Consider the following 24,811-nt stretch of genomic DNA (forward strand, 5'->3'; position numbering starts at 1 on the left):
AGAGAGATTCCGCGCGGGTTTCGGCGCGCGCTCTCATATTACTTTTTTTGAGCGATCTATTCAAATAACCCTATCCGGACACAAAGTAAAAAAAAGCGACTTATAGCAAGTCTTGGATTTCTCAAACTCTCGATTTCTGGTTTCCCTTGCCGCAGTGGAAAACATAAATGTAAATCAACAACTGAATTACAGTTCTATACATTGCTGAATAACGAAGACAAACATTTGGAAAACACATTTAGGCAAAAAATTCCATAACAGTTTCCATTTAATAACAAGAAAGAAATTACACGATCGATTTATCACTCCGCATGAAATGTTAGGAATTGAAATACAAAAAGCAGTTAACACATCTAGAAGTCACAAAAAACAGGATTTTGCTGAAGCCCGATAATATATGCAATATATTAGCCATTTATATATTAAATACGGTTTTTTCACAATAGCATAGTTATCAAGTCCTCTATTTCTTTCATTTGTTTGTTTGTATGTTTGATTGTATGTACATTTGTATGTTTCGGTTAATAACAAAATCCAAGGTCTCAATAATTTTTTCTATCATGCGACATCCAAGTCCAATAACTGCTTATTGCCTGGTAATGTGTTTTGATATTTCGTGAATGTTTTACGTGGAAAGAACAGATGGGCGCATCACCACAAGCTACATTTCTTCTCTGGATTCATGGCGGATCCAGCTTTACAGTTAAAAGCCTCTGCAAACTTTTTGTAGTTATGAAGTGTGCCGATGATTCTGGAAAGGGAAACAACGTTTAATACGCGGAAACGGCATGCTACATTCTCAAAGATTGGTCTCATTAATAATTCATCAGGTTAAGACAAAGAAAATCATAACCGTGAAGGAGGTTTGGATACCCGGTCTTAAGTAGCATAGATATTTACGATTTTATTTCCCTGTTTACTTCGCAATTTTTGTTTCGATTGAGTAGATCATTACATCAATGAGAAGTTTGGAACATTATGAAGAAAAAGGTCTTCACGAGACTGGTGGCACAAAACTCATGAAACTGGCTTAAGCTACTGTAGTTTCCTTACCATGAAACGACTAGGAGCATTACTTCTTCCCCTGCATGAAATGCCGAGAAAGGGGAAAAGGGAAACCAAGTTAATTGTTGTTGGGATAAACTAAACAGAACTCGAAGAATATCAATTGGTGGCAAGCGAGGGGAAAAATACATAAGCATATAAAAAAAAATTGGTTTCAGCATCTGAGTTGTCAAAAACTGCACTACTATCCTTCTAAATAGCCAGAGTATGTTCAATCACTTTACGAAGTTAATTATACCGCAGCAAAATGCAAAACCGAATCAAATTTTAACTGCTTTGGCAGATCATTTAAAACGGCTTTGCGTTTATCATAAATCAACTTACCTATACTTAGGATAGGTATGTGAGTCAGTCTCAAGTTGAAGAAGTGCTGCTTTTTTCTTGTACATGCTACACCATGGCTAAGAGAAAATTAAAGGAATGTATACGAAAGAGCTTATTAAAGAGATAGTGGGAATAAATCCATCTGGTTTACGAAAACTCGACTACCAGCCGCCGTTCGCTCTGTTCCTTCTCTTCTCGGGAAAAAACAGAGACCGCACTCTAGATAGCAGCGGAAATCGAATCTATGGTTTAGTGCGCTACATTTAAATCCACCGCAGGGACGGCGGAGCCGGGGGGGCTGGGGGCGCTCACTAGTCAGCCCCCCCCCCCCCACCCCCAGTTGGAAAAATGCTCCGCCGTCCATGCACCGACAATCAATTTGTCATTTATTTATTTTATGTTTTATTGCATGTTATGACCAATACCAACCCGAGCAAAACCAACGAAAAACAATTGTTCCTCTGTTAGTCCCAGTCCAGGAAGAGCACCTTCGGTTCCTTCTTTTTCGACCAACGTCTTATAAGCCTAAACAAAAATTAAAAATAAATAAATGAATAAACAAGCGAACGAACGAACAAACGAACGGGGGGGGGAATGATAAAAGGTATAAATAAAATCGATTTATTTTGTATAAACCACATGAACGATTTAAAAACTATAAGCGCGTTGGCTATAACTATCTCATATCCAACAAGCTCGAGTGGAACAATTGTTTTATTAGAAAAAAAGGAATTGCAATATTTCAGCTCCCCGGCCGTTCTCGCTGAAGCGTACATCTACAATACAATTGTGGCCGATGGTATATGAGCTCATATACCATGACCTGTAAACCAATCAAAACTCAGGAATTGCAATATACCATGGATAGTTTTTATAACATTTGACAGACAATCTTACGTTGTAAGCTAGTTTGATTCCACCATTGTCAGCGATGTTTTCGTTTAATGTTTGGTTACCGTTTATCTGAAAAAAGGACAACAAACTAACTAAATATTTTATTATAATATTAGTATAATATTATTATCTCGACGAATTAATCAATACAACGAGACCCTAACTACATTATTTTTGTTTTATCTATTTTTTCGATCATTTTAAAATGCTTGAAAAAAGGCAGCCTTGTAGTCAGTTCATAAAAGCAATCAGATCAGTGAACCTCGTGATTCACAACTCTTCTTATTTAATCAGTAAATCCCGTACAAAAAACGTGATCGATGTCGCCATTAGTTAGCTTGCGTTAACCTAATTTCAGGTGTACAAGGGTCTTTTGAGAGGATGAGCCGTCAGTTTTGACTTTACAGGTCGGCGGTATTTTCCCGCCGAGCAAGTGACTTAATGAAACATGAAACGTTACTTTTAATTAATTACCTTTTTCCCATAAACTTCGAAATTTGAATATTGTTTTGAAAGGCATTTTGCTCCAGTAAAGAATCCATACTGTGACATAAGGGACCACCAGTTGTTCACGTTACCATTCTTGTCGAAAAATTTCCCTGAAAGTTAAACAAAATTACATGACATCCATATTCACAAAAGTAAGGTTTCCGCAATGGTTAAAGGTAGATTTTGTATAACGAAAAAAATTATTTACAAAATCACGACAGCTCCGGGGGTTTATAGACGACTAGAAACATTGCTTTTTTCTCTGGATGAGAACTTTCTTCATAGCAACACAGATGAACACAGTTTCCGCACATTTATCAAGCAAATCCCAGCAAACAATCAATACATTTTGGTGAAGAAAGGCACTTGAAAGGCATATGCATAAAAGCAAGTTTAAGTATTGTTACTCAGTTAATAGTTTCTTATGTCTTCATCCATACCAGCATTGTCAAATCCATGTGTAATTTCATGCCCGATAACCATGCCGATCCCACCATAATTAAAATATCTGAAAAGAAAAAAAAAAAAGCAAGTGTTAGACGTTATTTTATCACTTACTGCAACTTTCATTGACTCACGCCCGGTGTAGCATAAGCCATTGATGAATTCTGCTCTTGGCTTAAGCTTTCTTAGTGCTGTCCAGGCCCCAACGACTCGTTTCAGCCTCAACTCCCTTTCGCAGACGTTATTTATACCAGATTGGAACTTTTGTTTAGTGTATTGCCTTCTTCAGAAAAAAGCAAATCAGAAACGAGCTCGAGGATGCAAACCACAAGAGCAAGACGAGAACAAAGTAGCATTTAACATTTCAAATATCAGTATCAAAACATGTCTTTGACAGAATTTGAGTTCAGTCAAAGAATTTTCCTGAGACGATCAGGTATAGTTTATTCTTATTATCAAAGATGACATAATTTGAATTTATGGCCAAGCTTTTGTGAAAATATCATCAACAAAAACCAGATTCAACAACACAACATACATACTTTGGATAGTTTGGATTGTAAAACGGTGGCTGCAAAATTGCTGCTAGGAAAACTAAACAGAAGACAATTTGATAAATACTAAATACAAATAACTTTAAATGTAATCTGATGATTATAAACAAAATATTGTTTAAAGGTGCACTTTGATAACTATAGTATACACATTCTCCGTGCAGATCTTCATGTTATCATATAGTGCCAGTTACAAGAACTAGAGGAGCCCAGCCTGCGAGAAAGTTCTCTTAGGGATGCTCGCAAGCTAGCCAGAAATTGTTGCGTTTTGAAACATTTTGCCAAAATGTTTTATGTTCACTGGGCGGGCGGTTCGTAATCCATTTCGGTGGCCCCCAATCCTGTCCAAAGGTGTCCCTTCATCTATTATTTTATTGTCTAGTTGTGGTTTTTCAAAAACATTTCTTCAAATTTGACAATTTTTATTTAATTGTCACTTGCATTTTTTCATACCATTAGTCATACTTGGTATCGATGTGAAGTGGGACCATTTTATTTTGATAATGAGGGGTAAAGCCTGCGAGCAAACTCTCTCGAAAAGTAGGTGAGCGAGCAGGCTCGACCACCCATAGGGGTGGGGTGAGCTTGTTCGCGGGCTAGGAGAGCAAAGTGGGAAGGGTAGGTTGGGGAGATTACAAAAAAAAATTCTTGCCCAGGAAAAGTGAAAAAATGTGTCAGATTAAATCACCTTAGAGAACCCAGAGGTCAAAAACAATTCTTGCCAAAAGTAAAGGAGGAAAACATTAAGCTCAAACAGAGCGAATCGAAAGGCAGACCGAGTATTAAAGGAATATTGTCCCTTTCAAATAATGGTGGATCAATCACAAATTGCCTGCTGGAGGCAAAGCCTTTCACAGTCCTGATTGTATGCAAAGCAAAAATTTCGTCACACGAAAGGGAGAAAATATACTCATGGAACTTACCAATTCGGTTTTGCCTTGGTGAGTAATAACCGTTCACTTGTGAAGGGCCAAGAAACCATCTAATAACATAACGCAAATTAGAGTCAGTCACGTAACAACGTAACGCAAATTAGAGTCAGTCAGATCATGTAACGATGTAAGGCAAATCAGAGTCTGTCATGTAACAAAGTAACACAAATCAGAGTCAGTCATGTAACAATGTAACTCAAATCAGAGTCACTCACGTAACAATGTAACGCAAATTAGAGTCAGTCGAGTGACAATGTAACGCAAATTAGAGTCAGCCACGTAACAACGTAACACAAATCAGAGTCAGTCATGAATAAATTTGAAATTGTCCTTGTAAGTTTCAGTTTTTTGATAATAGTAGTCTTTTAAAATATCCGGGTATTTTCTTCGCCTTATAATCAGCTTTTTTCATCATTTATACAAACACACAATAATTACAACAATACAATATAATCAGCTTAATCTTTTACCCACAGGCCACACACTTAAACAAAAGTTAGTAGGCACAAAGAAATTTTTTTCTTACTGGTCTCTGTCGACCGGCTTATCCAGTGACCCGTACGACTCCTCAGCGGAAAACGCCATGGCATTAACTACGTTCTCAAAAAGTTTATCCCCCACTTTCAACTGTAGAAAAACAAAAGAAGTAAAACAGTTAGGGAGCGAGACCACACAGCAAGAAGAACAGGGCTAAATTTGCAAATTATTTATTTGTATTTTATGTTTGCTTCTGATGCTGTAAGCTGCCAAGTGTATATTTCTTCAATTTAAATTTTTAAAAAGTACATTTGCTGTCAGTATCGCCTTTCTCTATTCGCTCTCCGATGATAATGCGTTAACCAGTTAACGCTTATTAAGAATCAGTTCAATTTCTTAAGCACAACTACACAAAACGTCCTTTATGAGGGACAACAATCTAAAAAAAAAGCAGCTACGTCACGGTATTTCAAGTCATTTTCCATCTAACTTTCAAATGAAGGAAACCTACACCAACAGAGGAATAAAAAAGAGCCCAAAATAAACAAGGTTTATTTTGACTGACAAAGATTAAGACGGATTACGAATCAAAAATTTGAAAACATTTGCCATTTTTTTCAAAATGTGTTTCTCCTTTAAACTACATAATAACAAAGGGAATTAAAAAATGGTTGATTTGAGTGACTAGATTTATCTTTCCTTTAATAAAATCTAGCCAATCAAATCATGTGTCCTCAGAGCCAGCTTTTCCTGGTGCACAGGCCCCGCCGGACAAGAGGAACAGGTGGATCTGGGGACGAGAACGACGACAAACTGATGTGATCTGTAAGCACCCACTTCATTTTGTTTTTGTTTTGTTGCTTTTTTTAAAAAAAAAGTTTTACGCGCACGCTCGGTTAATTTGTTTAAGACTTACTGATTTAACAGTAACTTACTCCTTTGACTTTAGCAGCTAGCTTTGAAGGGTTCTTGATGTAGCTTGGGTAACCTATATCTTCTGCGATAGCATTAGCCTACAAAACAAGAATGAAAAATATATATATTTCAGAAGGCGCATCAGGAGCGCGGCGCATTGTACCTGTCATCTGTGAACGGCTTCAATCTCCATCTTTCTTTTTAATATATGTCGAGGAGGCACCTTTAATTTTAAGCTCAGCATATCACAAAAGTGGAGATTAAACAAACTTAAAAGCAAGCAGCAGCCAAAAGAGAGGACTGCACAAAGATTGGCTGAGATTTAAATGGAAAGAGAATGAGCAAGAGGAAACCATTTTGCTTTCGCGTTTTCATGTATGCGGTAGGCATCTGTCGGACAAAGAAGGTACATCTAGCGCGCTGTTAGGATACTGGTAATAGCGTTTGCTGTGGCTTAAGATCCAATTTGATATTTGCAGATAACGCCACAATTTTAGCAATTGTGCCTCGCCCAGGAAAGTGGAAGTCTCGCAAAAGGCTTTCCTCTTTGCTCTTTTCATTTCCGCTGCCAGAGTGGTCGACGTGCGGTTCTCCAACTAAGAGTGCTCTACGCCAGGTCTCCCTGTCACTAGCTCTTCCCTCCCACGTCCCTGCATTTAAGCCAGGGGATTTCATGTCTCTTTTGCACACATCCTTATAGCGAAATTACTGGAGGATATTAAGAATACTCTCTTTAATTTATCATTGAGCACAAAACCAACAATATTTTTTATAGTTATTTTTGAAAACGTGATACCCACACTAAGTTCAAGGCTGAATAATTTTTCGTGTCGTGATTCCTTGGTGTTCGTTTTGCAGGATCAACCTATCAATGGCTTTATAGTTTCGTTCAAGGAAAAATCATTACACTTCACTGCACCTATGACTTTAACTTAAAAAGCACTTCACCTTTTCTTCTGCATTCACTTTTGTCTCGTCGGACATCCATGGTAGTGTGTCGACGGTCTTGATAAACTCATCTTTAATCATTTGAGTCATCTGCGTTATCTTGAAGTATGAACAAGAAGTGTTTACTAGTTCCTCCAGCGATAAAGTTACAGAAAATCTGAAGTTTTAAAGGGCTCGTAACAGTTCACAGCCCTGAGCTTTGACGGAATGATATTACTGCGAATTCTCAAACTTATTTGATCGTTTTCATTATTTTTTCGACATAAAATAAATATTTCATAAAAATCATTAAATACTGATCACCGTGTTGTAATTATGACTAAAATTGTTAAAAATTAAGGTGGCTCGGAATCCCTTGAACTGTATTTACATGTATTCTTAACCAAAATTTTAGCCCAAGTAGTAGTAGTAGTAGTCAATTAACTCTAATATCAGGGGCGTAGCCAGCCTATAGGCCCGTTGGCCCGGGCCTACAAGGATCATGCCCCCAGAAGGGCCCATTCGGAGGCCTCTTATGAAAACTATTATTCAATCACCCCGTTTGTTGGAGAGTCTTGATCCAAAAAACTTCCTCTGCTCCAACTCCGCTGAAAAGCGGCCCTTACAGCCCTATTTAACAGGCCTACAACTATTCAAAAAGCTGGCTACGCCGCTGTCTATGGTAATTTCAAGTGCTGTAAGTAGCCCGTGGCGCGGCGTTGCGATTGCAATTGCAATTGCACCCTTAATTTTTTAGCGGTCATCCCTCCTACCGTTTTCTTACTCCCTTCATCGAACGCGACATCCACAAACAACAAACCAAGCGGCATCCCAAGGACTGACTGCATTCCGTCAATGCACTCCTTCCAGCGGTGCCTTGTTCTGTTTCCAATTATAGTCACTACATACTCTTCATAGGCATCTCTGTATTTCTGCGGCATGACTTTGATAAAGTTGTTGATGACCGTCCACATAATGTAGTTCACAACGACTACAGGGTCTCTAGTAAAACATGGCAAATGAAATCAAGGGTGAAGGTCTCACTGGAGTCAAGGAAATCAGGTCACTACGACTGTAGAGGGGGAGATGTCTGCAGAAACGGGTCAATAAATAAAAAGTCATTCGTTCGCGTGAGTGAAACAAATTATAACAAGACCTAACAACACTTACGTTCTGGTCATATTTTCGTAGAAATTGAAAAGACGGCTGTAATACTTCGTGGGGTATGCGAGAACTTTTTCGTCTTTCTTGAATTTGCGACCTTGCTTGGCAAAAACTGCATTTACCAATGCAACAAGATTGTCCAGCTGTAAAATAAAATGGTAAAATACAATAAAAAACAGTCAATTGGTCTTCCTCTTGCCAGTTGGCATTTTCAACCACTTACAATATTTACTTCACTGTTTTTAGTAGCCTTCTACGCAGACGTTCTTTGGGCTCGTCACGCGTTTCTCCAGGCCTGGGGAGAAACGCGTGACGAGCCCAAAGAACGTCTGCGTAGGAGGCTATGTTTTTAGACACTGGCCCTGAAAAACGCTATAGGCGGAGTGGTCTATGAAATGTTTTGTTTATTTACTACTTTAAGTCTACCTTTTATCCAGTTCGTGAACGCAATAACAGACAGTCACAAAATCACAGCACACGGTTAGAAACTCGATTCCCATATCACGGATAATTATTTTTCATGGGAAATCACGGCTCACGGACATTTATCAGATCACGTTTCACGAGGAAACTGAAACGGAAGAAACAGAACACTTAAGACTCGACCAAAATGACTGATGTCAAAAAAATACAGCCGACAAGTTATGGACCAAAAATGGTCGGAAAAGGCGTTTATTTGTGTCTTTCAGGGCACTGATGTCAAAAAAATAAAAAAAAAACAGCCAAAACCATTTGTGGTTAAAATGGTTGGTTCCAAAACCACAAGGCCTTAGCAAACGAAACGGGGTATTTTCCTTTATGGAATCAAGTCAAGTTTATCGATCGTGACCCCCACCGATACACACGCAGGGTCAAAGAGGCTATCCAAATAAGACTTCATTCTAATAACATCAATAGAGATAGCGGAATTGAAATTTCTGAAGCATGGATACCTACGATCAGAAAACACAACAGCTGTTCAACTACAAAGCGGACCTCTGAGGGAACATCATCTGTTAATCGGAATAATAATGAGGATCGAAATGCACCAATCACATGCAGCGAACCAACGTGCATAAATAGCAACGCGTGAACAATCGACCTCATCGCCTGATGAAGACTATCAGTATTGCAGTCGAAACGTCGCGATCACCATCTCAAAGCGATTCTATCGTGAGGCAAACGAATAAACGTTTATTCCTATGATCGGAAACATCGAAATTTAATTTAAAATGAAATTGCAAAGCATAAACTACTCAATAGGGAACGCTTCCGGAGAACTGACGATCTTTTCAAAGCCAACTGTGACGCGCGCTTTGCTATTTCACTCTTTCCGTCGTCAATTTTAGTAATGTGTTAAAACGTTTCCGTATGAGATGGGACCATTCTGTAGCCAAAATTTAAACGAAAGATCACAGGTTTTGTTAAACTGAGAGGGAAATCAGTTACATCTTTGCGCTACGACGTAGGGTACCAAATTAAATTTACTTGAATAGGTTTAAAGAAAGGAAATACTAATTAAAACGCCCACAAACACGACAGGACACGTATTCAGACTGTGCATGTTGGTGATCTTTTGAAAACTGACTGAAACAACATCTGCAAACAACGCTTTAGACTATATTGATCTGATTTGGTATACATTCCCATCTCAGGTAGAAATTGACTTAACAAAAATAATTGTACTAATTACAACAAAAAAGCTACGAAGCTTTGGCAATTTCTATCCTTCTCAAAAATAAATTAAAGGGGCTATGTCACGCAATTTTAGGCAATTTCGGGACTGACCAACTGTTCATAGAAATAACTGAAATATCAAAATAACGACTTAAAACTGTAGAAGAACTGAAAAGAAACACAGAAAGGCCGAAACGGGGCTTGGATGGGCAAAATTCGAGAAGATTAAAACGGATTGTGTTCGGGTTAACTTGAAAAACGTTGGTCCGACTTTTTTCAAGTTTATCTCAATTTGTATAAAAGTGTCATTTACAATGCTCGAAAATCATCCTTGTTTGTTATGTGGCCGTGTTTTTCCCAATAAAAGAATTTTGCTCTGCAATTTAAAGTTTAGAGCTCTCAATTAACGGAAATAAATAGAATTACTTAAAATACCGTGACCTAGCCTCTTTAACTAGCTTCAATCTTTATAAACTTACGTCTACTTTAGATGCAATGCTAAATTTTTGCAGTGTTGTCCTCAAGTCAAAAGTCGCCACACCAGCAGGGAGTTCCTTCTTTAGGGTTTCTATGATGGAACTCTCATCCGGGGTTTTTTCAAGCTGTGTTTTAGAAAACAAAGAAAGAAAATGTTCATCAGCTCCCTGGGAAGGACAAAGGTGGAACTTCTTTATGTCAGCTATACCAGCGTGGTTCACTTCATGTGGTCGTACTGACCAATTCTAGAAGGTCTAACCATTCTTCTCAGGCCGGGGTGGTTTTGCGTGAAATTAATTATCGATTAAATCTGAGATAGATAGGAAAATGGATATTTCAAATCTGCTTAGGAGCAGAAGTATTTTTAAAATTTGATCAGTTGCCAGTATAGCACAACTCATCCGCAGGTTTTGCTATTGGTAGTGGTAGTGGTAGTGTTAGAGGATCATGGGTTCTAATGAAAACCCCATCTTTGCATTAGAACTGTATTGGAGAATACTGAGCCCAAATGACCCCAAATATCTCTCCATTCGTTTTGTCTTTTCCTATGCTGCCGTTGAGACCACCATATTAGCACAAACATACAGTCATTTGATAACTAACCTTTGCCAACTTCGTTTCAAATTCAAAAACTTTCATCATCTGTTCGTCAGAGTCAGGACCACCACCAAGATACTTGGCGACTTTCTTCATGTACGTCACGTAAGCGTCACGAACCTGAACAGCAAGAGAACGGTTCGTGTTTTGAAAAACTCTTGTTTGTCGAACATCCAGCGTGGTCCAAGTTATTAAAACGATAAATTATTAAAATGCATTATCTATTTCATACGAAGGGGGGAAATGTTATTTACAAGGATATGTAATTTCAATCAAAGGGAGATCCATCCCGTCCCCGCTTTTGCTTGATATCACGGATGAACATAGGTATGTAAGACCATGTAAGAGCCTGTTGAACAAGCAGGTAGTTACAGTGGCATGAAAAACAGACTGATTTTGCCGGCGAAGGATATAAAGTAAGTCAGGGGGTTAATATATTTGACACCGTTCGATTTACCAGGTGTGGCCAAACGCTTCCGTACCTGTCTTGCGATAACAACAACAACAACAACAAGAGTAGTACAGTAACAATGTTCAAAAAGGTTTCACATTAGCACTTACGGCCTGGTAGTCTGAAGTATTCTTCGAGTAGTACGACTTTACCATTCCAAGTTCTCCAGGTCCAAACTAAATTGAAATAAAATCGGTGAAGTGAACTTATGAAGGTAAACTATAGCTCTTAAGGGTCAGATTGAAAAGATTTAATTTGTGTCTTTGTGTCTCATTTCGCTACAAGGAGGTAACAATAAAATAATAAAAACGAGAGAGAGGGGTAGCTTTTAAGGTAAGATAAAAAGAGTATATTTTCTTTGTTTGATTTTGCTGGCTAACTCAGGGACAAGCGTTTATTCAGCAAATTACATGAAATCATTCGGCTTGTTATGGTTTTCAAGAGCTCGACAAGATTTTTCCATCATAAATTGGTTAGATTTCCATCGACTACCGTAAACAAATAATAATGAATCCCTTCTCCAATAAACCCCCCGTCTGGGAGTTCAAATTTTTAATAATCACCCCCCCCCCCCTTCTTCTCTATTAATCGCCCACCCCTCCATCCCTAGATGGTAAATCATGACAATTTATGAACAAAGAAACAAGGCAACTTTACCCTGTTAAATGTATTTATTCACACAATTACTTATTACTGTTGCTATTCTTTGAAAATGTGTAAGCAAACAGCGTAAAATATTCAAAAGTTTTCAATGTACAATAATATGATTTGAAATAAGCCTCCCGTCTCTGTTAAGCGCCCCTCCCCCCTCCCCCGCCAAAAAAGCATTAAAATGAAATAAGCTTCCCCCGGGGGTATTAATAGAGCTTTTACCGTTATTTCTTATGTTTGCCGTGTCCAATTAGCCGTTTCAGTACGTTTTGAGGAGGTCGCTATAAAAAGAGAAATCAACTACAACTGACCTGCAGGATATGTTTGTTGGAATCATGAGGATCAATAAACACTTTGACGTCAATGAATGGCTTGATAAACAACTCGCTTGACACTTTGCCGATCCTTTGTGTGATGTCCATTGTGGACAGAGACCTCATGTTACCCGTCACGTTCCATCCTCCCATATCATCAATCAGTTTCTTAAGTGGATCATCTCCACGTGCTTCAACAGCCGCTGAGTCATTGCAGGCGTTGAAATACTTCACGGTCTTCATAACAGCTTCATTCTGATACGACAGACAAAAGAAGATGATGATAAAGAAATGAGGAACCTAACAGACATGAATCAGTATGTAGGTATAGAAGGTATAAGTGACAGAAACAGGTTTTCCTTACATTTGAGTAATTTGTTTTGGCGTTTTCCAGTGCATGCTTCAGAATGTTGTAGCTTTTCTCTCTGACCAGCGAGAAGCCGGTAACTGAAGTCTCTCCAGGTTCCAGTGCGTTCTCATCTTCCCAGCCGCCACAAGCATACTCGTAAAAATCAGTGCAAGGATCGGCGCTCTGGTTAAGCTGCTTGAAGGCATCTAAATAAGAAAGAAAACGCGTTGAGACTGAATAACAAGGTACATGTAGCTCTATTCAAGGTTTATTTCGTCGGTGTTCTGGCCTTATATACCACGTAAAAAGAATATTATCTAAATAAAATTAACAGTTAACATTTGGAAAAGCCAACTTTTCGAGCGTTAGACGACTTAGACCTTCGACGGCTTACGTTGGAGCCTTTTGCTAAAGCAGAAGACGTCAGGTTTTCCTTCCAGTTGATAATCAACTTAATATCTCACTTGCTCGTCGACTTAGCACAAAGACGTCTTTAAAAACTACTAGTAACTGTACAAACCGTTTTGGAAATTTATAAATTCAAGATATCGAAGAAAGGTTGTCCAGTAAACCACAAACGGCGCGACTTCTTGGAACTTCGATAATACTGAAATACGTGTGTCCAAAATTATCATTCAGGTTCTTTTCCTCGTGGGATTTAATGATCACAGCTCATCTCGTCAAACGCTTTTGTGCATGTTCACGGCTCTTAGAATGCAAATAAGCGTAAAGTTCACACGTTTCCAAGAAAAGCTTGTGGGACATATCGTTTATGGCTTATTCATATTTCTCGCCCACTTTGATCCAATCAGGGGTCAATACCTTCAGTTAAGATCACACTGTGGAATTCGTTCCAGGGCTTCGGTCCCAGGCGAGGGAGAGGGAAGTACTCAGCTAGGCATGTTTTGGGTGGGTATGTGCCGCCCGGGTCTCCAAAGTAGCACTACGTTTTAGAAAGAGTTTGCAACCAAAATGTTACCCCGCGCCCGTTGCGGTTCTAATTCTAGAAACAGGTCGATTTGTAACACCCCATTTTGGCTGCTGATAATTTGAAACTTTAGTGGGTTCACCTCGTTCTAAGAACTGTCTCTAAAATGGATACCCCGTTCTAGACCGGTAGCCCAAAATCACAACCCTCCCCCCCCCCCTCCGGCTTCAGTTCAATCTGAAAAATCAGCCTTCATGTGATAGATAAACACCTGTTTATCGCAGTTTAAAATTTGTCACATCTGGCGACTTGTGGTAGGAGATGACGTCATGTGGAATTTTGAAGTTGCTTTGTGTAGTTTACCTCCAGTTCTTCCCCTATAATTGTTTTGCAAATTTGAGGGAGAACTTGCAGTTTACAACAACTTAGAGTGCATTTCAATACTGATAATACACCACTCATGGGCAAAATGAGTAAAGCCCACTGGCCCGCGATGTGAAAACAAAGAACTCAAAACGAGGCCAGAGGGCAAAACAAAAGAAAATTGGCCGAATGAAGTGGTGATGTTGCTTATCGTTCTACAGAAACTCCGTGATGGAACAAACGTCACCATCTGACTTAGTTATCGATCCAGTTTCGCGCGGCTGTGGGAAAGCAGCAGCAGGATGCATGGCAGAGGAAAATTGAAAGTCACGAAATAGGTAACCTAAACTTTAGGCAAATGTTTATAATGTAAACGCTGCCTGCAATCCCTATTTTATTCCCGCGAGAACGAGTATTGATGAGAAGGGAGGATATTTCGAGACAAAAAGAGACTACATAGCGGTCTAAGTATTATATGTAAACTACCCGACCGAGATCCCCGTAATCCCGTAAAACGCACGTCCCGCGGGCAATATAAACATTACACTCTGTAAACATTGAAAATTCTAACAGCGTGAAATTGCGGCGCCAGAGGAGAGCGCACATGTCTTTGTTTCCGGCAGGACACGCGGCTGTTCAATGCTTATTAAGCTCGCTCCTTATGTGGAATGTTCTCAGTATAGCTAATTAATTTCGGAGACTTTCGAGGTTGGACAAGGGTTTAATAAACAAACAAAGCAAATTAAGGAAATTCCTTTTAAGATCGGAAGGTGATAAATTTCTTCAGTGCGCTATTAAACGTCAAAGCGCTAAACTTGGCCCACAAAAAGATAACGAAAATTTGGGCTTTTTTCTGGAGAGAACGACAGCCTGATGACTATTTCCTTCTATGAAATTAATATAATTAAACTCTCACCCACTGTATACTGTGCTGAAAACAGTAAAAGTGTAAATCGGAAGTACATTTCTATAGAGAAGCATCAGCTTTGTATGATTTCAAGGTACTCAGTGAAGGTGCGGCTATGTTTATACGAAATACATTTCAACCAACCTTTTGCCGCATCAAAACACGCTTTTGATCCACAGTACTTTTGCTCTCTCGGGATCTGAGGAGGTGCAGACGTCGTCTTAGCTTTTTCCAGGGCGTACAATGTGATAAACACGATTGAAATCACCAGTAAAACAAATGATAAAACAGCTAAAACGACCAAACACTTAGACGTTCGCTTGCCCGGACGAACGAACGAAACATCTTTCTCGTGTTCAAATGGTTCCATTCTAAAACTCGCACGCTATCAGGTCAAATGCGGAGCTATTAATAAACCCTCTCAACGTGTAACTGGAGCGAGGAGATGAAATTCGAGGTTTGTTATTTTTAATAAACTGTGTTTGCAATTGACAACTGAGTTGTCACGCCGGAGCGGAAGTTATGTCACACAACACAATTTGCATTTGGCGCAGGCCTGCATTTGGCGGGAAGTTGACGTATTCGCACAGTTTCCTGACCTTCAGTCTCCGTGTCTTTACAGACATCGATGAAAACTTGTGCAAATAGGTGTTCCACTCAACTCTGAAGCGTAAGAAAGAGCTCAAAATATTAATACGTGTATTCCGTGCGAGAACGAAGTGTTTAGCGGCGTAATGTTTCTCCATTGTTCCACTCACGTTCACCTGTCGCCGGCTTCACTAAGTATCGGAGGTTGAAGCGAAATGCATTGAAAAATAAATACTTGCTAAGGAATATAATCTTATTAATCAGGAAAAATGAAGACCTGTCACCGAAAAAATAAAAAAATATATATATCGTCCCGAAAATAGGCCAGGAGAAATGAACATATTCGCATAGTTATTCCTCAGCATAATATTTAAATAAATACTCGCGAAAACTAATCGCATCGGTGTAAACTAATATATAGGCTTAATTGATTTAATTTACAACTTGCTCAATATGCATCGGAAGTTGTTCATTATTTCAATGCATGTGTCCCGCACTTGAATCTTGTTTGATTATCTTCCTGCTGAATAAACAAAAACGATTTGGGGCCCGCTTCATAAATATGGTTTTCAAATCGAAATAAAAAAAAATAGAAACAGTTTAAAATGTATGATAAAACACCTGATTGCATTCAAGTTTGAATAATTAGTTCTTTTAAGAATCGAAAAAGGTAAATACTAGTGGCAATGTTTTCATATACCACAAATTTAATTATAATTAATTTCAATTTTGCCTCTTTGTTAGTACAAACAGTGAAGTGATTATATTTGTTCAGCTGTAATTCACAAGATTTTTTTAAAGGTCAAGAACAGAGTACTACAACCAGAAACAAAAAATAACCGGGAAGGTTTGAAAAACGCTTTGTTTACAATAAAGTGATGTATTACTAGGATTCAATCAAGTCACGAGGAACAAACTCAAAACGCCCCACGCATTAGCCTCTCAATGAGTCAGGCCCACGGTCTTTGTTTTTTGCAAATCTTCGTTTTACGGATGGAAACAGTTTGAACAATTGAGTCTTGAAATGGCTTGTTGTGGTTTTGCGGCAGTGACTGTAAACCTCAGTTCTCCCAATCGCAGTGTGATGTGGTCAAATGCCAAAATTAAGAAATTAATATTTCTGTAGTGTTTACGTGTTTTGACAGTTTTATATCTGAGTGTTCAATTTGAACGCAAATTTTGTTCAATTTTTGGTCAATTTTGAGATCTTCGTTTTTTCCGCGGTGATCTTCGCGTCTTCGGTTTCTTCGGAAATACCCATAGATAGGCTCACGCGTGGCTTTAGTTGAGATTAAAACATTTTTTTCTGCTCTACACTTATCTGCTAATAGTTAGTTGCTGCCTTTAATCAACGATTCAGGATGATAAAGAATCGTTTTCGTTTTTCTTTTTGCTTACAGGACTTTGCTTCTTAAAGGACGCTGGCCCGTGTACAGGCGCCCCCAGCCCATCGGGAAAAATTGGGAAAGTGGGAGGAAAGGGCGTTAAACGGGCGCACGCGCAGCAACAATGTAAAACGCCGCGCGCATGATGAAAAAGAACTCTCTATGACGTACAGACACAACTATATTCCAAAACTATTTCCTTAGCTCAGTGGACATGTCAGAAGCATCCTTAAAGGCGATGTTGCAGTTTTCAGAGGAGCTGCTCTGCAGACCACCAGAGCAAAGGAACGAGGAAGATATATTACGAATTCTTCCTTGGATTCGACACAAAAGTTCCTTATTTAAAAATCTGGAGGACGGTAAATATGCTGAGTTTGTGTTGATATTTGTTTTTGTTGTTTCCTCCCGCCATTTTAATGAGACACATTCGTGCCTTTCTCGTCCTGTCGTCTCTTATAAGGAGAAAATCGCACGACGCGAGTCATGAGTTTCACATTAATTTGCCTTTATCATGCCATCCGAGTAAATGAATTTTAAGTAACTTATATTTAACTACCAAAAGCACCAGGTGATAGCATATCTGGCATATTCACGATATCCGATTTGATACCCACTGACAAACGCGTTTTTTAATATTGTTTTTCAACAGATATTTTAGTCTATGTAATCAAACACATGGAGTTTATCAAAATAAAGAAGGATCACGTGGTCGTACGACAAGGAGAGAGAGGCAACTGGTAGGACAGTTTGGATTTTTTAATTTTAAGTTTTCTTTCTTAAAAGAAATTTTGCTGTTATGAACAGTGTAATTGCGGAGGTCTGGAATTATTCTGATAGATTTCTCATTTAATAATACTACATGTAATTAAATTAAATCTTGGTAAAAAATTCCCCCCTTTAGTTAAAGTTTTCTTTTACCCCTTGTCAACAAACATTTAACAAACCAATCCCATATTACACAAATATGTTATTTATCAGCATGCCTAGTAGGGCCTCCGTGAGCGGTCACCCTTGAGAACAGGAAAAATTAAAGAGTTTGTAACAGAGTATACATCGTTCTCGAACCCAAAGCCCTTCCGACCTTTGCTCAAAGAAGGCGAAGGTCTGGGGTGGAGAATGAGTGTATGTGGCCGGGACCATAACAAAAGTGTCCGCTTACAAAAGGTGTCTGTTAGTGGAGGTTAAAAATGTTGTGTTCGTATGTGGTTGGGACCCTGACGTAGCGTGCGCTTAGGAGATGTGACCGCTTATGGTATGTTAAAAAAGTAGTGTTTGTTTGTGGTTAGGACCCTGACGTAGCGTGCGCTTAGGAGATGTGACCGCTTATGGTATGTTAAAAAAGTAGTGTTTGTTTGTGGTTAGGACCCTGACGTAGCATGCGCTTAGGAGATGTGACCGCTTATGGTATGTTAAAAAAGTAGTGTTTGTTTGTGGTTGGGACCCTGACGTAGCGTGCGCTTAGGAGATGTGACCGCTTATGGTATGTTAAAAAAGTAGTGTTTGTTTGTGGTTGGGACCCTGACGTAGCGTGCGCTTAGGGGATGCGACCGCTTATGGTATGTTAATAAAGTAGTGTTTGTTTGTGGTTAGGACCCTGACGTAGCGTGCGCTTAGGAGATGCGACCGCTTATGGTATGTTAAAAAAGTAGTGTTTGTTTGTGGTTGGGACCCTGACGTAGCGTGCGCTTAGGAGATGTGACCGCTTATGGTATGTTAAAAAAGTAGTGTTTGTTTGTGGTTGGGACCCTGACGTAGCGTGCGCTTAGGGGATGCGACCGCTTATGGTATGTTAATAAAGTAGTGTTTGTTTGTGGTTAGGACCCTGACGTAGCGTGCGCTTAGGAGATGCGACCGCTTATGGTATGTTAAAAAAGTAGTGTTTGTTTGTGGTTAGGACCCTGACGTAGCGTGCGCTTAGGAGATGCGACCGCTTATGGTATGTTAAAAAAGAAGTGTTTGTTTGTGGCTGGGACCAAGATTAGGTGTCCGCTCACGGGAGGTGTCCGTTACTGGAGTTAGATATTTGGTGCTCAGGCTCGCCATTCACATGAATCTGAACATTTTGTTTTTCGTAGTTTCTATGTTATTCTCAAGGGGGCGGTGTCAGTTTACGCCAGAAAAGAAGATGAACACCAGCACGACTACCATCCTCACCATGACATGGGTGCGGTTCGCAGCACCCAAGAGAGGCTGGCGTACTTTGGCACCGAGCTGGGCAGTCTGAAAAGCGGCCGAAGTTTTGGTGAAATGGTACTGATGAGCGACAAAAAGGAAAGAAACGCCACCGTAATTGCTGATGAGCTAACCGAGCTGATTATCATAAACGAAGACTTGTACAAGAAGTCTTTTCATGTGTACAATCTTGAATGGAAGGAGAAGTCTAGCTTTGCCCTGGCTTGTCCACTGTTTCTTTCTTGGCCCACAGCGCTAAAGGCACTTTTGATTGAAAATCTTAAAATGCATAAAATTCAGTTTGGAAATCGAGTGGTGGAACAAGGGCGGCCATGTAACTCGGTTTATTTCATCGCGAAAGGCGCCGCAAAAGTGCTATCTGATCCGCGAAAGTGTAAAGAACAGCATGAAGCTTTGAACCCGAAACGACAAATGAAGAAAAAAGATTTAAACAACAGCGACGAAGAAGAAAAGATTGAGCTTAACGCAATTGAAGATCTTGTACGACCTTTGACTGTCATTGAAAAACGTCGTCGGCGAATGCAGCACGGATTCGTTGCCATGGAGACCAGGCTTCGGCAACGTGAAATCCAAGCCTCTACCATTGGACCAAATGACGTCATAGGAGACGTGGAAATGGTGCTGGATATCCCAGAGTACTGCGTCAGCGTAGAATGTGTTGAAACTCTGGAAGTGTACGAGCTTGACAAAGCCAGTTTTCACCGTCTCATAGCCCGGCGCAGCCCGGAAACGCTTGAATTACTGAGGAAAGTTGTTATCACAAAGTTAAGACTCCGTGTTGAACGGTTTAACGAGATACCGCTTTTTAAATACCTGCTCGAGCGTGCAACAACTCCACAGAAAACAAAAACAAAAGCAATGAAGAAAAAGCGTCTGCAACTGGAGGAGATAAGACCACTTACTGACAAAGCGCCAAGGAACTGGAAGGCGGTAAAGGCAAGTGTGTTCTTAGGAGGACAGGCACTAAAAAAGAAAAGCGAGGTTAAAAACAAGATAGAGAAGAAAGGAGAAACAACTTTTAAGGAAAAAGAGAAAATTCCCAGGTGTGTGTTTTTTTTATTAATTATATACTGTATTTTCAAGTACCAGGAACGTATATTTATGCTTTACATGTGGTAATTTCTGTAAATGTACATGTCTGTCTCCTGCATGCCAGTTGGGATGTTGCTATGTTATTATTTGTGTTTAATGTCTTTTTACTTTGGCCTGAAATGCCCCAACTGAGAGTGGCGATATCTGAACAAACCTGATTCGTGTCATGGCCATGGAGTTCTAGGGGCCTGTAGAGGGTGGGGGTGGGTTTGGCAGTTGTATACTAATCGATACTTGAGCAGAATCCAACGTTCCAAACACTTTTCCCAAAATAACCAAACTTTAGAAAATCATAGAACGTATTTAAATTAGAATTAATATAAATATCTCAATAGTCATTTTTTGGCGTAAAAACCATCCTGAATACATTTTATTCCAAGCCCTTGGCCTACCCAAACTCGTGCACAGTTTTATTCTAGTCTGTGCTTTTTTATCTCGTTTACAGCTCCTACATGTAGTCTGTTCTGTTTATCGTCATGATGATCATAAGCTCAAAGCAATTTGCCGTGGCTCATTACGCCTGCCTTTTCAGGGATAAAATTGTAAAATGCAGGCTTTTAAGTACTTCCGCGTCCTTCGTCAGGCAATATCGTCTTATCTTTATTGTGCCTCCGTTAATCCGCATATCTAAAGTGGCATTGCAAGCCCAGAGTAAATCTGATAATAAAGGTCAATAAAGGGATTGTTTATAAGCCTTAGCTTAATAGGCTTTTAGAAAGCGTTAATCCTGTATTTAAAAAACCCAGGGAGGCTTTTCTAGAATGTGTTGGAGTGTTCTTCGCGCTCTCTGATATTTCCTTTGTATTTCGAAAGAACAACATGGACCCAGTTAGAAATTACATAAATGCTACCATTTATCTGCATTTTGTACCAGTGATTTTTTTACAATTTTTTCCTCGTGTTTTTTGGCGGTATTCCGCAAAATATTGCATCCGCCGGATAAATCATAGAAGTTGCAGTGCCTTAAAATAATACTCCCTGACGCGGATGATGAAAAGATAATAAAGGGATTAATTTTTAGTCTGAAATACTTTTCCTGTCAGGAAAACCCGTTAATATAATATTTTAGAGTGTTCTTGAGAAAAAAAAATTCAAATAAGAGTGCGCTCTAATTCATCTTTTGTACTTGCAAAGATTATGGAAAGTACAGCTCATAAAGTTAGGTTTTATGGGCGTATTAAACCATTAGTAATAAATGGCTCGCCTTCGACTCGCTTTCTAGCATTCCATAAAATATATTACACTAACGGAAGTGGGTCAAGTGTTAAACAAAATCTGGCATGGGACGCTTTTAAGACAGAACTTAAAAAAAATTTCAGTCTAAATTACCGTAACAGTCTGTAATAGTTGCTTCAAATAACAAAAATGCTTTCAGCGCACAACTCTGAAATATTCTTTATTATATTAAGTTTACTTTTAAAGACGATTGGGGGGGGGGGGCGAAGGAGTGGCTGAGAGCTAGAGAGTAGAGGATTTACGCCGGTAGTGGGTGGGGGACCCCATATGAATGGAAGCACAGGGATGCTCGTCGGAAAATTTGAATGAGATCTCTAAGGAGGCCAATCTGGGCGTGGCTTAGTTTTTACCACTAAAAGATACCATTTTCCTTGTCTGAAATGTCAGCCTTCCCCTCGTCCCATTTTTTCCATGCCTGATCGGACTAGTTCACCAACACAGTATGACGGGTTTTTTTTATTCTTTACGTACAACCCTTAACGAGTCTTTGCTGGCTAAAAATATTGCTGTTCCGTCGTGAACACGTCTGAGTGAGACCAAAATCGACGAATTTACTTGTTATTTCGAATTGCTCAACCATAAAAAAAAGTAGTCTTTGTTTCAACAGCTATTGAATCTTATAGGTTGGCCATTTCTTCAAAATAACAAGTAAAATCACCGTTTGTTTATGGTGAACATTGTCAAGTGTATATAATATATTTGTGGGGGCTCAAATGTTTGCAAACACATAAATGAGTCACTTTTATTTTTGTTATTTTCTCAGTGATATGAAACGAAGAGAAAGGAAACGTTCCGAAGGAAAGGTATCCATATTATATTACAATAATACAATATTACTGCTTTAAAAATTACTGTGTTGTCGCGGTATTTTACGCAGCTGTATAAACAATGAGCATTGAAGAAGTTTTCTTTTCTTTTTCATTTGTTACAATTGTAAATGCGAGTTTAGTTTTGTTTTCCGGCTGGCACTGTTAGCTTATCTTGTTTGATTTATTACCATTTAGTCTTTTCTTTTGTGAAGGAAACATTTAATAGAAAATTCCTGTAAAAAATGTACAACAAAAACGCTATTATAGTTTAAATACCGTCTTGTTCTGCCTAAATTCTGCACGACATTTTCTTATTCCACCAGCTTATATATAAAATGTCCGCTGTTTCAAATAGCCAAAAACTGACCTAATTTGCTGGCATTTTACTTTCTACCACAGGAAGCAACCAAGAAACAGTTTACCTCAGAAGAATTTAGAGCTCTTAAGAAGAAAATGCAGGCCAGAGGGAAAATGATAGGAAGAGTATCCGAATAGCCGACTTATATATGGACGCCTTTTATTAAAAATTTGACATCGTATGAATGTTTTGCGTACAAGATTTATACTTGGAGAATAAAAAAGTTAGAACATCATTAAACTTAACACTATTTGAATATTTAATGTGTTACTGCTTTGAGTGTGTTACTGCTATGAAGTATTTTGAATATTAAGTATGCTTAGAACTACTCCCGAGTACTACTTTGAGGGTGTTACTGCCTTGAAGTAATTTGGATATTGAGTGTGTCACTGCTCGAAGCTCACAGTTTTTCTCGAGCTTCGCTCTGAGAAAACTGTTCGCTTCTTGGAACAGATAATGCCCGCGGGCAAATATCCGTGCATATTTTCGCGCCAAATCGAGGCTATTGTTTATGTATTCTGATTGGCTGTATTTTCTATGGCATGGGAAAACGGTTAATATTTTCTTCGGTTTTTAGTCTGCGACTGTTTTTGCGAAATTTACGTCACAACTGTCATGGCCATGTTTCTTTCTTGCAAAAATCATTAATCAGCTGAACCGCTGGCATCACTGAATAGCCCTAGGTATGGAGATCTATGAAAACAAGCTGTTTTTTTCATGAACGTAAAATATATATCTCAGCGTGGGGTAAAGTTTGACATTAATTGCATCCTAAAACAAAATGACCGACGTTTTTGGTTTTTAATTCGTTTTTCTTTGTCAAAATAAATTGCACAAGCGCTCAATTAAAAAAAGTTTATCTCGAGTACGTGACGGTATATCTTAAGCCAAGAATACTTTGTTATTTCCACCTGAAACTCACAAAAAATCTTTCTCAAGTTACAATCGAACTCAAACTGAAATTCATTTTTCGAGTAGCTTTTGTCACTTGGATGAACTAAAACCTCGTCGTTTATTCCTCCATTGCTTTACTATTGTTAGAATAAAACTAAGTCCAAGTTATTAAGCTCACCCTCAGGCAATATCTATTTCCTTTCATGCTAGCTAAGATTTTACTGCTGTGGTTAAGCGGATTACATTCCAGTCGGCCCGGCGTCGAGGAAGACTCTTCCTCGTGCATCATCGTAAGTTTCTGCCTTCGGCATCCAAATTTTGGGTTTCAACGAGACGTTTTTATCATTTGAAGTTGTGCAAAAAGAACTTAAACTCCATCAACTTTCTGTAATGTCGCTATGTTTAGAAATTTTTAGAAAAATGCAGAAAATTTGCCTGCTAAAATACGATGCATTTGGCTTCAGAATGTTCATGTCTTTGGGGCGGTATATTCAAATGTCAACAGCTTAGCACACAAAGGAATAGAAATCGACTTTGTCGGGTTCGTAATCTTTGAATTATTGCGCAAAAAAGCGATTTTTTTTTTTACAATAACAGAAGACGTTGATGTGTGCAATACCCATTACAATATACAAAAAAATACAATTAAAAATAATTTATAAAATTTTCTCTTTATGTGGCACTATATGACCCTCAGAATTGGGATAAATGTCCAGTTTGGAGAGCCGATCTTTTCGTATGCGAACATTGAAACTTTGCGGGAACATTGATTCAAATAAAAGTCTTAACAAATAAAAAAAACAAGAAATTTTATTTTGATTCTCATGCGCCAACCCATTCATTTAAATACATTTTGTGTAGCTATGAATGCGAGAAGATTCTAAACAGACGGTGAACTTTAAACAACTTTCCGGCCGTCGGCGTTGTTGTCAATGCTTCGTTATTACTAAAATGATTTAATATTGGGTTTATAATAGTGAAGCAATCAATCAGTGTAGCAGACACTCCAGCACTTTTGTGTGACGCTAAAGTCGATATTTTTGTTGCTACCTAAAACGCCAAGTTATTTTCCTTAATTTTGCATTGATGATTTGGTGCCAAAAAGAACACACAAAAAGCAAGAGTGAAATAGTTCTTGCAGTAATTCCTTATTTTTCTAACAGTATTCGGTTCTACACTCTTAATCTTTAACTTCCCAGTTCAAAAAGACTCGATCAAAATGAAAACGAAATTAAATTAAAAACAACTGACCACACATTTTATATTGGGTTTCTATTACCACAAAGGAAACATTATGATTTATTGTAGTAGGAAGCATTCTTCATTCTAGTACCATGTCAGTACAGTTTTAATCAAATGCTCTAAAAATCCCAATTAA

The 24,811-nt window shown here is 38.8% G+C and overlaps 2 protein-coding genes across 2 annotated transcripts; one reads left to right on the forward strand and one right to left on the reverse strand.

Annotated features, from left to right (window-relative positions):
- Nucleotides 1-256: 256 nt before the first annotated feature.
- On the reverse strand, nt 257-15,292 carry LOC144660670 (endothelin-converting enzyme 2-like). The gene is made up of 19 exons (XM_078521355.1): nt 15,023-15,292; nt 12,696-12,886; nt 12,329-12,586; nt 11,477-11,542; nt 10,922-11,035; nt 10,321-10,443; nt 8,192-8,328; nt 7,795-8,023; nt 7,043-7,141; nt 6,115-6,192; nt 5,229-5,329; nt 4,694-4,752; nt 3,759-3,810; nt 3,213-3,280; nt 2,758-2,882; nt 2,287-2,352; nt 1,819-1,914; nt 1,390-1,466; nt 257-751 (listed from the first exon to the last, which is right to left on the reverse strand). Exons 1-19 carry the CDS (start codon nt 15,246-15,248, stop codon nt 652-654), a joined length of 2,265 nt encoding a protein of 754 aa, XP_078377481.1. The 5' UTR covers nt 15,249-15,292; the 3' UTR covers nt 257-651.
- Nucleotides 15,293-17,010: 1,718 nt separating this feature from the next.
- LOC144659571 (uncharacterized) lies at nt 17,011-22,779 on the forward strand. The gene is made up of 5 exons (XM_078520038.1): nt 17,011-17,210; nt 17,501-17,588; nt 18,927-20,087; nt 22,136-22,175; nt 22,581-22,779. The coding sequence occupies exons 1-5, from the start codon at nt 17,066-17,068 to the stop codon at nt 22,674-22,676; spliced, it is 1,530 nt and encodes a 509-aa protein (XP_078376164.1). The 5' UTR covers nt 17,011-17,065; the 3' UTR covers nt 22,677-22,779.
- Nucleotides 22,780-24,811: the final 2,032 nt, after the last annotated feature.

The sequence above is a fragment of the Oculina patagonica genome, chromosome 7 (genome assembly GCF_052425735.1).
Source record: "Oculina patagonica isolate OP01 chromosome 7, crgOcupat, whole genome shotgun sequence".
NCBI classification, from domain to species: Eukaryota; Metazoa; Cnidaria; class Anthozoa; order Scleractinia; family Oculinidae; genus Oculina; species Oculina patagonica.

Coding starts and splice junctions, on each gene's coding strand:
- LOC144660670 (XM_078521355.1), bottom strand. CDS start 15,248: ATGGAACCATTTGAACACGAGAAAGATGTTTCGTTCGTTCGTCCGGGC. Junction 8,024..8,191: donor TACGAAAATATGACCAGAAC/GTAAGTGTTGTT, acceptor ATGTTTTACTAG/AGACCCTGTAGTCGTTGTGA. Junction 4,753..5,228: donor AAGCCGGTCGACAGAGACCA/GTAAGAAAAAAA, acceptor TTATGTTATTAG/ATGGTTTCTTGGCCCTTCAC.
- LOC144659571 (XM_078520038.1), top strand. CDS start 17,066: ATGTCAGAAGCATCCTTAAAGGCGATGTTGCAGTTTTCAGAGGAGCTG. Junction 17,589..18,926: donor CAAGGAGAGAGAGGCAACTG/GTAGGACAGTTT, acceptor TGTTTTTCGTAG/TTTCTATGTTATTCTCAAGG. Junction 22,176..22,580: donor GGAAACGTTCCGAAGGAAAG/GTATCCATATTA, acceptor TTTCTACCACAG/GAAGCAACCAAGAAACAGTT.